Source organism: Podarcis melisellensis (assembly GCF_964234715.1).
Source record: "Podarcis melisellensis genome assembly, chromosome: 2".
Classification (NCBI taxonomy): domain Eukaryota; kingdom Metazoa; phylum Chordata; class Lepidosauria; order Squamata; family Lacertidae; genus Podarcis; species Podarcis melisellensis.
In genome coordinates, this window is record NC_138529.1 from 110,086,705 (window position 1) to 110,101,220 (window position 14,516).

General features: G+C 45.3%; 1 protein-coding gene across 2 annotated transcripts; it reads left to right on the forward strand.

The window, feature by feature from the left end:
• The first annotated feature begins 1,755 nt into the window (after positions 1–1,755).
• LOC309364564 (uncharacterized protein) lies at positions 1,756–13,128 on the forward strand. 2 transcript variants are annotated; one of them, XM_081902143.1, is made up of 6 exons: positions 1,756–2,438; positions 4,510–4,601; positions 5,949–6,078; positions 6,986–7,096; positions 8,298–9,960; positions 12,658–13,128. In XM_081902143.1, exons 2-5 carry the CDS (start codon positions 4,527–4,529, stop codon positions 9,932–9,934), a joined length of 1,953 nt encoding a protein of 650 aa, XP_081758269.1. In that variant the 5' UTR covers positions 1,756–2,438; positions 4,510–4,526; the 3' UTR covers positions 9,935–9,960; positions 12,658–13,128. The 2 variants fall into 2 exon arrangements, with proteins under 2 accessions (XP_081758269.1, XP_081758270.1); XM_081902144.1 differs by having other exon boundaries at positions 8,301–9,960.
• Positions 13,129–14,516: the final 1,388 nt, after the last annotated feature.

A 14,516-nucleotide genomic window follows, 5' to 3' on the forward strand; every position in this document is an offset into this window, starting at 1 on the left:
AACAAACACGATAAGAGAAACATCTCTTACCAGTAATAACTAAACGGAACATACATGTATTATTATTGATCATAGTAATATACAGAAGAAGCTGGTGTGTATACAGTGGTACTTCGGGTTACATACGCTTCAGGATACAGACGCTTCAGGTTACAGACTCCACTAACCCAGAAATACTACCTCGGGTTAAGAACTTTGCTTCAGGATGAGAACAGAAATCATCAAGGAACGTTCTTTCACATCTGGTGGACCTGCCCTAGAGTCAAGGCTTTCTGGGAAATGATATATAATGAGCTGAAAAAGGTATTTAAGTATACCTTTCCTAAGAAACCAGAGGCCTTTCTTTTAGGCATTGTCGGCCAGAGGGTGTTAAAGAAAGACCGAACTTTTTTTTATGTATGCAACAACAGCAGCAAGGATACTCATCGCTAAATACTGGAAAACCCAAGATTTGCCCACACTGGAAGAATGGCAGATGCAACTGATGGACTATATGGAACTGGCGGAAATGACTGGCAGAATCCGAGACCTGGGAGAAGAAGTCGTGGAGGAGGACTGGAAGAAATTTAAGGACTATCTACAAAAACACTGTAAATTGTATGAATGTTAAGAAAGATGTAAGATTAGCAACAAAATGGCACCAATAAGTTAGTTAAAAGGAATATGAAGATAAATGTAATCAAAAGAAAAGATAAATTTTGGATAAATACCATGTTAAAATTAAGTTTTTAAAAGTCGAGAACTAAATTATCTAAAATTGGGGATAGAATATTGGAAAATTATATTATAAGAATTGAAACAAGGTAATAAATTGCTGGGTAAAGTTTGAGATTTTGGAAGGCAGGAACGAGAGTTGCGAGGAAGTCCAAGGAGGTGAATGAAATGTGGATATTGAAAAACTATATGTCATTTTGTATGTTCTCTTACTGTTTAAACAAAATTTTTAATAAATATTATTATAAAAAAAAAGAGAACAGAAATCATGCTCCGGCGGCGCAGCAGCAGCAGGAGGCCCCATTAGCTAAAGTGGTGCTTCAGGTTAAGAACAGTTTCAGGTTAAGAATGGACCTCCGGAACGAATTAAGTACTTAACCCGAGGTACCACTGGAGAGGTTAAGTGCCCTGCACAAGGGCCTGGGAGACCTGGGTTCAAATCCCCAACCAGCCCTTACCAGTCTCTCCAAAACCTAACCTTACTTCGCAGGGCTGTTGTGAAGATCAAATGGGGAAGGGGAGAACATGCACTGAGCTCCTTGGTAGAGAAGTGGCTTGAGAATGCAGTAACTAGGGATGCGGGTGGCGCTGTGGTCTAAACCACTCAGACTCTTGGGCTTGCCGATCGGAAGGTCGCCGGTTCAAATCCCCGCCACGGAGTGAGCTCCCTTTGCTCTGTCCCAGCTCCTGCCAACCTAGCAGTTTGAAAGCGTGCCAGTGCAAGGAGATAAATAGGTATCTCTGTGGTGGGAAGGTAAACGGTGTTTCTGTGCACTATGGTTTCTGTCACTGCTCAGTTGCACCAGAAGCAGTTTAGTCCTGCTGGCCACATGACCCGGAAAGGTGTCTGTGGACAAACGCCAGCTCCCTCAGCCTGAAAGCGAGATGAGCGCCACAACCCCATAGTCACCTTTGACTGGACTTAAGCGTCCAGGGGTCCTTTTTCTTTTTTTACCTAAATGCAATAATTATATATTTATACACACAAACACACATCATTATTGGAATTACAGATAGGTAGCCGTGTTTGTTTTGATCATTATTGGAGTAACTAGACATGAGAAGGGGTTAATGTGTGAGTGCAAATCGCTCCACGCATGAGCTCATGGCAGGTGCAAGGTCAACCAGTTGCTATGGCAATGGCCCAGCGCCTTGCCTATATCTGTGATGACTATAGATCAGCTTAGTTTGTGCGCCGTCATCCTTATGCAGAGTGCGCTGGTCTTGAATTGCTGGAGTTCATTTGGAACAACCGGGATCCGTTGCCAACCCGACAAGCTGTAGCTATATCTACGCACTCTTTTGCTGAGCCTTCTCTTCTGCAACAGCAACCCATTTGGACCTTTGCTGAGTGGGACGGGGAGCAACTTTCCCCTGCGTGGAAATGCATGTCTCCTATCAGATCCCCCCACCGACCACCCCCAAGGTCAGAGCAGTGCGTGCGATGATGCCATAAGACTCGCCCGCGCGCTCTCCGAGATCAGGGTCAATTTGCAAGAGCCGCGACAATCTTTCCTCCGTCCGGCGACGCCTGCAGCACCTCGGAGAGGGGCAAGAGACGCGGGTCCCAGCCTCCGATCCGATCCCTTCGCGCTCCACCAAGGTCCGCACTCTCCTCCAGCTTGCGCGAGTGCGCAGGGAGGGCGCGCAAGGCTACCTTTGCCTGGGATCGTCTCCACCGGCTTGGAGGCTGCAGCAGCCAAGAAAACGCGTCTGCACTTTGGGTGAGTAGGGTTTACCTTTAGAATTATACATGTTGCATTTAAAAAAACCACACCTTTATTTTTATTTCCGCCTGATCTGAGTGTATCCGTCAAATATAAAAATCTCGCGCGCGCCCCCAAATAGCGAGCAAGCTTGCGAGTTACTCAGAGCTCTTCTTCCAGCTGTTAAACAAAGCGGGGAGTGGCGAGTTGGTCTAATGGGGAGGGGGGCAAAATGGCGTCTGCAGGATTTCCTTTAAAGATGCGATGTGGGAGGCGATTTTGGTCTTTGATGGATCAGGCTGTGCCCGGGGAAAGCGCCACCGCATGGACAAGGAAACACACCGCGGTTCTTCCCGCCTGCGATTGCGCGCAGGTCCGAGAAAGAGAGAGGGATGGAGATTGCATTCTCAGAAACCTTAGTTAGAAATAGACACACGGCAGTGTTTAGATTAGCAAAGATGGAAATTAATTTTAGGTTTAAAAAGAGAGAGAAAAGAAAAAAATTAAATGCACATTGGATTGTATATGTTGAAAATGTTGAAACTTGGTAAAAATATAATTGAAAGAGAGAGAGGCTCCATGTTAGGCAGTTGTTAGTATTATCTAGTAGAGAGAATGAAGTCTTTCCTAGAAAAGGAAATAGTTCTTGAGAAGCTGAAAGCTTGCTCACTATTTTTGTGATGTTGCACCTTTTCCTAATAAAAATAAAGTAGTTCCTGGCTGAGGGTTTTCAATTCCTTTTCAATGGACCAGTTCTTTGGCTTTTGTGCATCTTGCAGAATGGCAGAATCAGCTGTCCAGAAGTGGGTTTCTATCCCCAAGGGGCTTTCTACCATCTGGGCATGGGCCTCCTCAATAATTTGGGTGGCTGGCAAATTGCTGTTTACAGCAGTGTTTTTCAACCTTTTTTGGGCAAAGGCACACTTGTTTCATGAAAAAAATCACGAGGCACACCACCATTAGAAAATGTTAAAAAATTTAACTCTGTGCCTATATTGACTATATATAAAGTAATTCTCGTGAATAGGAATCAAATAAACACAAAGAAAGTATTTTATAATTACTTTATTATGAAATAGTAAGTAAACAGAAATATGAAAAATTATAAAATACTTTATTTTTAAATCTTTTGAATTTTTCAATTTTTCCCACGGCACACCAGGCAACATCTCGCGGCACACTAGTGTGCCACGGAACAGTGGTTGAAAAACACTGGTTTACAGTGACTGTAAAGTGTGTTATCACTTTTGGTGTGGGATGTAAGGAATAGATCTGGTAATCTTCCATCTTTCAGCCACAGAGAGATGGCCACTTCATGAGTTATCCTGTCCTAATTGGTAAAGCTGTCTTACCTGGGAGCTCAAGGGTAGAACAGATAGTTTTTTGGCAGAAGGTACCAGGTGTAATCTTAGGTTTGCTCCAACAGGAAGGCAAAGACCTCGTAGCCATTGCCAGCTTGACTGAATGAACAGGAGGGGCCAAGGGTGCGACTCAGAGTAAGGAAGCTTCCTAGTGCATCAGTGTTGGAGCAACTGGACCTGAGAAGGGGTTCATTTCCTTTCTGAGCATAAATCACCCCATGGATCAGTTAATCAAATGTGCAAGGTCAGCCAAGCCAGTTGCTATGATAACAGCCCAGTGCACCAGGTATATCTGCAATTAATGTATTGCAGCTCAGTTAGTGTTTGTCAATGCAAGTCAGAGTCTGTTGCTTGTCCAGTGCTGTCTTGAATGGCTGGAATTTATTTGGAGCCACAGAGACACTTTGTACTTGTATGTAACTGTATCTGTATCTATATCTGTATCCGCAAAAGCTTACAAGCTGTATGTCCTGGAACTGTTACACTGAGCCGTATCTTCTGCAGCAGTAAACTATTTGGACTTTAAACTGCTTCCATGTGGTGACTGGGACTTGGAGCAACTTCCACTGTCCCAGCAATCAGTGCTGAAGCCATTGAGAATTTCGCCCCTTCCTTTCTTCCCACAATGTGAAGTTAGCAAATGGCTTGTCCATTTTGGGGGTGCGATGTCGCATTGAACGTTTATGCTTCTGAAAATGTCCCCTCTCTCTTTGCTTCACCCTCCTTAGCCCTGCAGAGTGAAAAAATGATATCCAAGTCTCAAATGAGATTGCCCCCACCTTCCAGGACAAGGCAAGATGTTGCACAACAGCCAAACCAGGTAGGAGATCCTCTGTAAGCTGATTGGTGGGTGGGAGGAGAGGGGGGGGGAAACCAGGACCTAATGCAAGGAGAGTGAACCAGGCAGGGAACAACCCAATGCACCACTTGTTTCCTTCCTTTCCTCCACCCCTCTCCCCTTGTGAATGTAAAAAGACTTCTTCTGGATTGGATGAAAAGATCCATCTAGTAAGTGGGACAATTTACGGCAGAAATAACTTTTGGAAGAACGTTCCTACAAGATCCACAGACTAGTTTACCCAGGACAATGGATGGAGATTTGCATTTCTCATTCACAGAGCAAGAAGTATGTGAATGAGAAATTTCTCATTCACAGAGCAAGAATGTTTACAACCCACACTTTACAATCTCCATTAATACAAATTTTTATTCTGTGTGTGGATCTCCCTTTCTGGAGTGGGGCATCTGGGGCAAGTCTACGCAGGAAGCAGATCACGTGGGGTGTGTGTGTGTGGAAAACTGAGCTTGCACCAGGACACCCGCATTTTGAATGCCCTCCCCGGTACAAAATGTCCTGCACATCACACTGCATGGACATCTCACAGACTAGAACACGTCGGATGACTATGCTAATTTTCTCTGCATAGGAAGGGTATTGTTACTGGTTTGGTTTTGTTTTTTGTATGGAGGAGTATTCTGATCACCCACTGCAATCTGAATTGGCACATCCCAGAAACCTTTTCTTAAAATCACACAACCTGGTGTTTCGCATTTGGAGTTTTGGGCAGAAAAAACATTGGCCTGTGTTGCTAGGGCTTTGGAGATCAATGCATAAGTAGATGCGGCTTCAAGTGGTTTCTGTAAGTTGAGCTGAGTAAGATGCCCTCTGGGGTGGCTACTTTCTGTTCTGTGTCTGTGGCTCAGACTTTTGAAAGGGATTCTAGAGTTGCAGAGTTCTATCCTTTTGAAACGCGGGTGGCGCTGTGGCCTAAACCACTGAGCCTAGGGCTTGCCGATCGGACAGTCGGCGGTTCGAATCCTCGCAACAGGGTGAGCTCCCGTTGCTCAGTCCCTGCTCCTGCCCACCCAGCAGTTCGAAAGCACGTCAAAGTGCAAGTAGATAAATAGGTACCACTCCGACGGGAAGGTAAACGGCATTTCCGTGCGCTGCTCTGGTTCGCCAGAAGCGGCTTAGTCATGCTGGCCACATGACACAGAAAAACTGTCTGCAGACAGACGTCGGCTCCCTCGGCCAGTAAAGCGAGATGAGCACCGCAACCCCAGAGTCATTCGTGACTGGACTTAACTGTCAGGGGTCCTTTACCTTTACCATATCCTTTTGAAACCATATGTGAGAAATGAGATGAGGGTCTCTTTGTCCTTGCAGGGGCCGGTGGTGACCTTTGAAGACGTGGCTGTGTATTTCACGGAGAGCCAGGGGGCTCTGCTGGATCCTGACCAAAGGGCCTTGTACAGGGATGTCATGTTGGAGAATTATGGGAACGTGGCCTCGTTGGGTAAGGAGCTTCTGTCTTCATTATGAAACAGCTGGATGTCTTCATGTTCACAGGGCAAATAACGACTCTATGTATTTATTAATGTCCTAATTTCTTAAGGTTTTTAAAGGTCAGATTGCAATGTCACGGCAGGCTATTCTGAGGGAAGACCAAGACATTGCATTGTTCATGCATCTGCCCCATTCTTTAGCATTCTTTAGATCATTTAAGGCCGTACGCATGGGGTCAGGGATTTACAGGGCTTACTGACCACTGTACATTGAAATGGGTTATAAATCAAGAGTAACACCAGTGCAAAATGGCAGAGATGGGCATGGGATTTTGGAGGAGCTCAGTTTTAAGGCAAACCACGTAGTGCAGAGGTCAGCAAACATTTTCAGCAGGGGGCCGGTCCACTGTCCCTCAGACCTTGGGGGGGCCGGACCATATTTTTTTGGGCGGGGAATGAATGAATTCCTATGCCCCACAAATAACCCAGAGATGCATTTTAAATAAAAGCACACATTCTACTCATGTAAAAACATGCTGATTCCCGGACCGTCCTCAGGCTGGATTTGGAAGGTGACTGAGCCGGATCTGGCCCCTGGGCCTTAGTTTGCCTACCCATGACGTAGTGGGTAAACAAATACAATAGCCAACATGTTGCCTAGGAAAAAGTCTTCTGACCTTTAAGTTGCTGTAACAATGCACAGTGCAACCCGGAAAGGTTCAGGGATATATTTTAAAAAATAATTTGCTGTTATTTTTATAAATTCAGGAAATTCAGCTATGTATTTGATGGTGAATTGTGTTGTGAAAGGGACTTTGGGGGCTTGTTTTCCGGAGTCACTGGGGGGGGGGGTCATAGGATGAGTTTGCGGGGTTTCATCACATCCTTAGACATTCTCTGTTTTTCTTTCCTGAGAAGGATCTCCATTCGCCAAACCTGAACTTATTTGCCAGCTGGAAAAGCAGGGAGAGCTGTGGGTGCCAGATTCTCAGGACTTGGATGAAACAGAGAGTTCCAGCTCCAACTCAGGTGAGGGGTTTTAGGAAACCAGGAGACCATGGCTCTTTCCAGATTTCTGGGGAATCTGGCCATTATCCTTTTAAAATGTTAGGATTTCCTCTTAATTTAATTATTGTACAGCACCTAGCCCTTAAGCTTCATTATATTTATATTTTGAGAGGAGTTAAGTGTTTGATATAGGGACATGGGTGGAGCTGTGGTCTAAACCACAGAGCCTAGTACTTGCCGATCAGAAGGTCGGCGGTTTGAATCCCCGTGACGGGGTGAGCTCCCATTGCTCGGTCCCTGCTCCTGCCAACCTAGCAATTCGAAAGCACCTCAAAGTGCAAGTAGATAAATAGGTACCACTCTGGCGGGAAGGTAAACGACGTTTCTGTGCGCTGCTCTGGTTCACCAGAAGTGGCTTAGTCCTGCTGGCCACATGACCCGGAAGCTGTACGCCGGCTCCCTCGGCCAATAAAGTGAGATGAGCGCCGCAACCCCAGAGTTGTCCGCGACTGGACCTAACAGGGGTCCCTTTACCTTTTTTAGTGTTTGATATACAGTGGAACCTTGGAAGTTGAACGCCTTTGAACTCGAATATTTTGGCTCCCGAATGATCGAAAATTGGAAGTGATTGTTCCAGTTTTCAAACGTTTTTTGGAAACCAAACATCCGGTGTGGCTTCCACAGCTTCCGATTGGCTGCAGGATGCTCCTGCAGCCAATCGGAAGCTGTGCCTTGGTTTTCGAACTGTTTTGGGAGTTGAACGGGCTCCCAGAATGGACTAAATAGGAAAACCAAGGTACAGTCATACCTTGGGTTGAAAGCGCTTCGGGTTGAGCGCGTTTGAGTTGCGCTACGCGACAACCCAGAAGTAACGGAGCGCATTACTTCCGGGTTTCGCCACTTGCGCATGCGCAGACACTCAAAATGAAATCATGCGCATGCGCAGAAGCAGGGAAAAGCGACACGTGCATGCGCAGACGTGCTGTCGCTAGTTACGTTTGCTTCTAGATACGAACAGGGCTCCTGAACGGATCCCGTTCGTATCCAGAGGTACCCCTGTACGACTGTACTGGCATTGTGGGAGAAGGAAAAGGTGGGTGTTGATGGGCCTCCCCTTTACTTTATGTTAGTAGCTGAGTTTGCACCTTCTAACTCTTAACATGTTTCAATCTTCTTTATCCTCCAAAATAAATATTTTTTTACTATTTTCCTCTTATCTCAGCAGGTCTGTGCAATCAAAAGAATTTATATTTCACGTGGGGGTTGCAGTTAACGCAGATATCTGCCCTTGCCAATCGCCAGCAAATGATAGAAGGAGAGAAACTGAACAAATGCATGGACTGTGGGAAGTGCTTTGCTCGTAAATCAAAGCTCGTGGAGCACCAGAGAGTCCACACAGGAGAAAAACCGTACAAATGTTCCGAGTGTGGGAAATGTTTCGCTTGGAAATGGCCGCTTGTGATACACCAGAGAGTCCACACGGGAGAGAAACCTCACCAATGCTTGGAGTGTGGGATGCGCTTTGCTGAAAAGCCAAAACTCAACAGGCACCAGAGTGTCCACACTGGAGAGAAGCCATATAAGTGCTCCGAATGTGGCAAAACGTTTGCTCAGAAATCGTACCTCATGATGCACCAGAGAATTCACACGGGAGAGAAACCATTTCAGTGCTTGGATTGCGGCAAAGGTTTCGCCCACAAATCAAAACTTGTGAGCCACCAGAGGGTTCACACGGGAGAGAAAGCGCACAAGTGCTTGGAATGTGGCAGATGTTTCGCTCACAAATCGTACCTCGTGATGCACCGCCGAACCCACACAGGAGAGAAACCTTTCGACTGCGTGGACTGCGAGAAGTCCTTTGCTCAGAAATCACACCTCACGATCCACCGCCGAACCCACACGGGAGAGAAACCTTACAAATGCCTGGCGTGTGGGAAATGCTTTGCCGATTCCTCTGCCTTTACGGGACACCAGAGGGTCCACACCGGCGAGAAAACCTACAAATGCGCGCAGTGCGGGAAGTGTTTTGCTTGGAAATCAAACCTCACACTCCACCAGAGAAGCCACGCGACTGAGGAAGCGTGCAAATGCTCCGAGTGCGGGAAATGTTTTGCTTGGAAATCGCACCTCCGCAGCCACGAGAGGGTCCACAGAGGGGAGAAACTCTACAAATGTTTAGAGTGTGGGAAATGCTTCTCCTGGAAGTTGCATCTCGCGAACCACCAGAGAGTCCATGGGGGAAAGAAACCACATAAGTGTTTGGAGTGTGGGAAGTGCTTTGCTCAAAAATCGCACCTCACAATCCACAAAAGTGTTCACACGGGAGAGAAGCCCTTTAAATGTTTGGAGTGCGGGAAATGTTTTAATCTTAAGTCCCGTCTTGTGGAACATCAAAGAGTTCATACAGGAGAGAAACCCTACACATGCAAGGTGTGTGGGAAGGCTTTTGCTAATAAATCAAATCTCCAGACACACCTGAGAGTCCATACAGGGGAAAAACCGTTCAAATGCCTGGAGTGTGGGAAGTGTTTCACTGTGAAATCTAGCCTCGTGAAGCACCACAAGGCCCACACAGGAGAAAAACCTTATAAATGCATGGAGTGTGGGAAATGTTTTGCTTGCAAATCGCAATATGTGATGCACCGGAGGATCCACACAGGAGAGAAACCCTTTAAATGCACGGAGTGTGGGAAATTTTTTGCTCGGACGTCATACCTCAAAAACCACCAGAGACTCCACACTGGGAGGAAGCCGTATAAGTGCTTAAAGTGTAGGGAATGTTTTTCTTTGAAATCAGCCCTTCTCAGACACCAGGCAGCTCACATAGATGACGGACCTCATGAATATTCATCCCAGTAGAGATTCTTCACACCTGAGAACACCAGGTGAGACATTGTTATATTTACTTCCACATGTCATAATTTTGGCTGGCAGGTTTAATTATGTCTATGGAGCAGAGATTATCCACTGCTGAGCAGATCAACACAACCTGCCTTAAATGATCGTTCTTCTTTAATTAATTGATTAATTAGTTTCATTTCTCTACCATTCTTCATCCGAAGATCACAGGATGGTTTGCAATATAAATACTAAAATACATAACATAGTAACAAAGTCAAACAATACCCTCCCTCCCCACAAAAAAGTAGTTTAAAAGCCCATTGTTGTTGTTTAGTCGTTTAGTCGTGTCCGACTCTTCGTGACCCCATGGACCAGAGAACGCCAGGCACTCCTGTCTTCCACTGCCTCCCGCAGTTTGGTCAAACTCATGCTGGTAGCTTCGAGAACACTGCCCAACCATCTCCTCCTCTGTCATCCCCTTCTCCTTGTGCCCTCCATCTTTCCCAACATCAGGGTCTTTTCCAGGGAGTCTTCTCTTCTCATGAGGTGGCCAAAGTATTGGAGCCTCAGCTTCAGATTCTGTCCTTCCAGTGAGCACTCAGGGCTGATTTCCTTCAGAATGGAGAGGTTTGATCTTCTTGCAGTCCATGGGACTCTCAAGAGTCTCCTCCAGCACCATAATTCAAAAGCATCAATTCCTCGGCGATCAGCCTTCTTGATGGTCCAGCTCTCACTTCCATACATCACTACTGGGAAAACTTTAACTATACAGACCTTTGTTGGCAAGGTGATGTCTCTGCTTTTAAAAGGTCACAGATTGTTTAATTAGCCAAAGGGCAAATGTAACCTGATGAGCTAGTTTACTACATGAAGAGAGGGTTTTTTCTTTCTTTCTTCTTCTTTTTACATGGGCAAATATTTTTGGCTGACTCTCCTCCAATGTCCTCATTCTGAAGCAGTACAGTCTAGGATTCCAATCTTCATTCTGTGGAATGGGAAGATCAAGTTTAGCTCAAATGTTTACCTATTATTATTATTATTATTATTATTATTATTATTATTAATAATTTATTAAAATTCTACACCGTCCTTCATCTGAAGATGATAGGGTGTTTTGCAATATAAAAACACAGCCATATATAGCATACTCAAAATCAAGAACATTTCCCCCCACCCCAGTTTAAAAGGCCATAGATTATTTAATTAGCCAAAGGCCTGGGAGGAAAATAATGTTTTTGCCTCAACCTAAAAGATATGTAATGAAGGTGCCAAGCAAGCCTCTCTGGGGAGAGCATTCCACAAGTGGGGAGCCACTGGGTAAAAGGCCCCGTTCTCGTGTTGCCACCCTCTGGACCTCTCGCAGAGGAGGCACACAAAGAAGGGCCTCAGATGATGAACACAGGGTCTGGAAAGAGTCAGACCTTGAGGTACTGTGGCCCTGAGTCATTCAAGGCTTTATGAGTCAAAACCGGCACTTTGAATCAGGCCTGGAAACTAATTGGCAGCCAATGTAGTGGGACCAGGATTGGCATTAAATATATACATAAATTAGATTATGTTTTTTATTAGTTTTCAATTACAATAATCCAATAGTAGCCTCATTATAACAATGCCAAATTATAATACAATTACTAATACCAATCATTCAGATACCAAATTATGTAATTTAGGTGCCCCCCAGCATGCTAGAATTGATGGTTTGATGATTTACTTTATTTCTGCGTTCCAAAATCTTATTAGTTTCAATTAAACCCTGGTCAAAATAACAATCCCTTATACAACAACCTCAATGTTAACGACTTCCATTCATATTAAATGATTTATAAAGCTGCAGGGGAAGCGTTCAAGCTATATCCTTGCTCTTCCTGTGTGTGGCAAAGACTCTCCTCCCTGGAAGAGAGGGGAGTGGTTGTGGGCGGGAGCCCGAGCTCCACCTCCTGGCCAGGGGCCATAGCCCCCGCCCCTCCTCACCTGGCTGGTGCCCACGCCCACCGGAGGCAGCCAGCCAGGTGTCTCCAGGGGGCGTGTTTAGCAGCTTAATGCTGCGGGGCCAGCTCCACCTCCTTCTCAGTCGTCGTCGTCCCGCAGCGAGTCACCCACCCTCCACTCCCATTTAGCTCAGGGTCTAGGTTTTTGGCCTTGCTATGGACCTTAGGTTGGTCGCCCCGGTTGTCTGGGGGACCTGGTAGGAATTTTTCCATTTGGCATTAGGCTTTTTGGTTTTTTCGCCTACCTCGTAGCAATCGTCACAACTTTTGTGGTATTGGTGGGTAGGTTAGGCATTGGATTCATGTGTGTCAAGGGCTAGGTGTGGCCATCGCCTATGCTATCTACCGTGGGTTATTCCGTTAAAGGAATCTGGCGGTTGTGTATTCTGTCCGATGCCTGATTGGCGGGAGGCCATGGCACGACCCTCAGTGACATCAGGGGGTGAGCCTATAGTTGAATTAGCATCAACAGGCTCCACCTACTGTTGAATAAACCCACCTCCTATAGTCATCCAATGCCTAAGCCAATACCTTTTCACTGCTGTAATCAATAAAGTTGTGGCCTTTTCTTGCCCATTAACCTTATATCGTGTGTCCTTGTGTGTTTATTTCACATATTGGGGGTCGGGCCCTCGATCCACAATTATTCTGTCTGTGTTGTTTCTTGTAAAATATTTTGCCTGTCTTTTCAGAGGTAGCCTTTTCTATAACATGTTGCAGTAATCTAATTCTCTCTCTATTTCTTCGTCCCAGCATTTTATCGAAGAGAAATGCTCTTCTGCAAAGTCCATGGGAGCACTGAGTTTTGGGAGAAGATAGAGAAGCCACTCGAGAAAGAATATTGTCTGAGGAAACAGGCTTTGCCAAAAAGATGGTTGAGAATGAACATAATTCTGCAAAGTGAAGGCATTATGAGTGTTTGACGCATGTCTGAAAGTACATTTAACCTTGGAGTGCGTATGTGTGTGTTTATAGATTGATGCTTTTATTGCTATCTACCAGCACTTCAGACAATATTTTCCATATCTGGGTAGGATGCCGTTAATCACTAAAAGCATATCTTTATTAAAGTGACAAAAAAGAATAAGTTCTAAATTATTATAGCAAATTGTCTGCTGTTAGGACTTGCCGATCAGAAGGTCGGTGGTTCGAATCCCCGCGACGGGGTGAGCTCCCATTGCTCGGTCCCTGCTCCTGCCAACCTAGCAGTTCAAAAGCACATCAAAGTGCAAGTAGATAAATAGGTACCACTCCGGCGGGAAGGTAAACAGCGTTTTTCGTGTGCTGCTCTGGTTCGCCAGAAGCGGTTTAGTCATGCTGGCCACATGACCCGGAAGCTGTCATCTCGGCCAACGAAGCGAGATGAGCACCGCAACCCCAGAGTTGGCCATGACTGGACCTAATGGTCAGGGGTCCCTTTACCTTTACTTCGGGTTAAGAACTTAATTCATTCTGGAGGTCCGTTTTTAACCTGAAACTGTTCTTAACCTGAGGTATCACTTTAGCTAATGGGGCCTGCCGCCGCGCTGTAATTTCTGCTCTCATCCTGAAGCAAAGTTCTTAACCCGAGGTACTATTTCTGGGTTAGCGGAGCCTGTAACCTGAAGCATCTGTAACCTGAAGCATCTGAAACCCAAGGTACCACTGTAGTTGACCTTAAGTCAGAGTTGGGTTTGTAGCCAGGATAAGAGGAGACTGAGAGGAGATAGGATAACCATCTTCGAATATCTAAAGGGTTATCCCATGGAAGATGGAGCAAGCTCGTTTTCCCCTCCTCTGGAGGGACATGAACCAATGGCTTCAAGTTACAAGAAAGGAGATTCTGACCAAACATCAGGAAGAACGTTCTGGCAGTAAGAATGGGCTCCCTTGGAGAAGGGGGTGGACTTGTCTTCACTAGAGGTTTTTAAACAGAGGTTGGACAGGGGAAGCTTTAGTGGAGTTTTGCATCACAAGAGTTTGGGCTTGATGACCGCCAGGGTTTCTTCCAACTCTACAATTCTATTCTTCTATGTCATTGAATGAAAAAAGGGGGATATCCTATCTTTAGGAAAGATAGTTTTTAATGACTGATGTTTTAATGTATTTTTAATCTTCTGTTGGAAGCCACCTAGAGTGGCTGGGGAAACCCAGCCAGATGGGCGGGGTATAAATAAATATAAATATAAATATAATAATAACGAATGAATGACTTTTATTATTTCGGTCACAGACCAGTTCCAGCCCACATACAATATCAAGGAAGTCATTATTAAGTGGTGGGTTGACAAAGCAGACGACACAGAGATTTCTCCAAGTGGTTCTTTATAAGTAAGCTGGAACTGAACTGAACTGCAAACAGCTCAGCCGGCCTGCTTTTATAGGCAGCCGGCGGTCAACATCGTAACAACAACACCTAAATTAACTGATGTGGACCTGAGTGAAAACTATATACACGATACCCCTGGTGGCCAGGGTGAGAACTTCAATACATAACAGTCATAAAACACGATAGGGATACATTTGAATTTGCAATTAGGTATAACAGGGACAATACAGATATAGCAACAGTTTAAAAATATATAAATTTAAACTTAAGCACTAACATATAACCTAAAATTATCATCTGATTT

Coding starts and splice junctions, on each gene's coding strand:
- LOC309364564 (XM_081902143.1), top strand. CDS start 4,527: ATGATATCCAAGTCTCAAATGAGATTGCCCCCACCTTCCAGGACAAGG. Junction 4,602..5,948: donor TTGCACAACAGCCAAACCAG/GTAGGAGATCCT, acceptor TTGTCCTTGCAG/GGGCCGGTGGTGACCTTTGA. Junction 7,097..8,297: donor GAGTTCCAGCTCCAACTCAG/GTGAGGGGTTTT, acceptor CTCTTATCTCAG/CAGGTCTGTGCAATCAAAAG.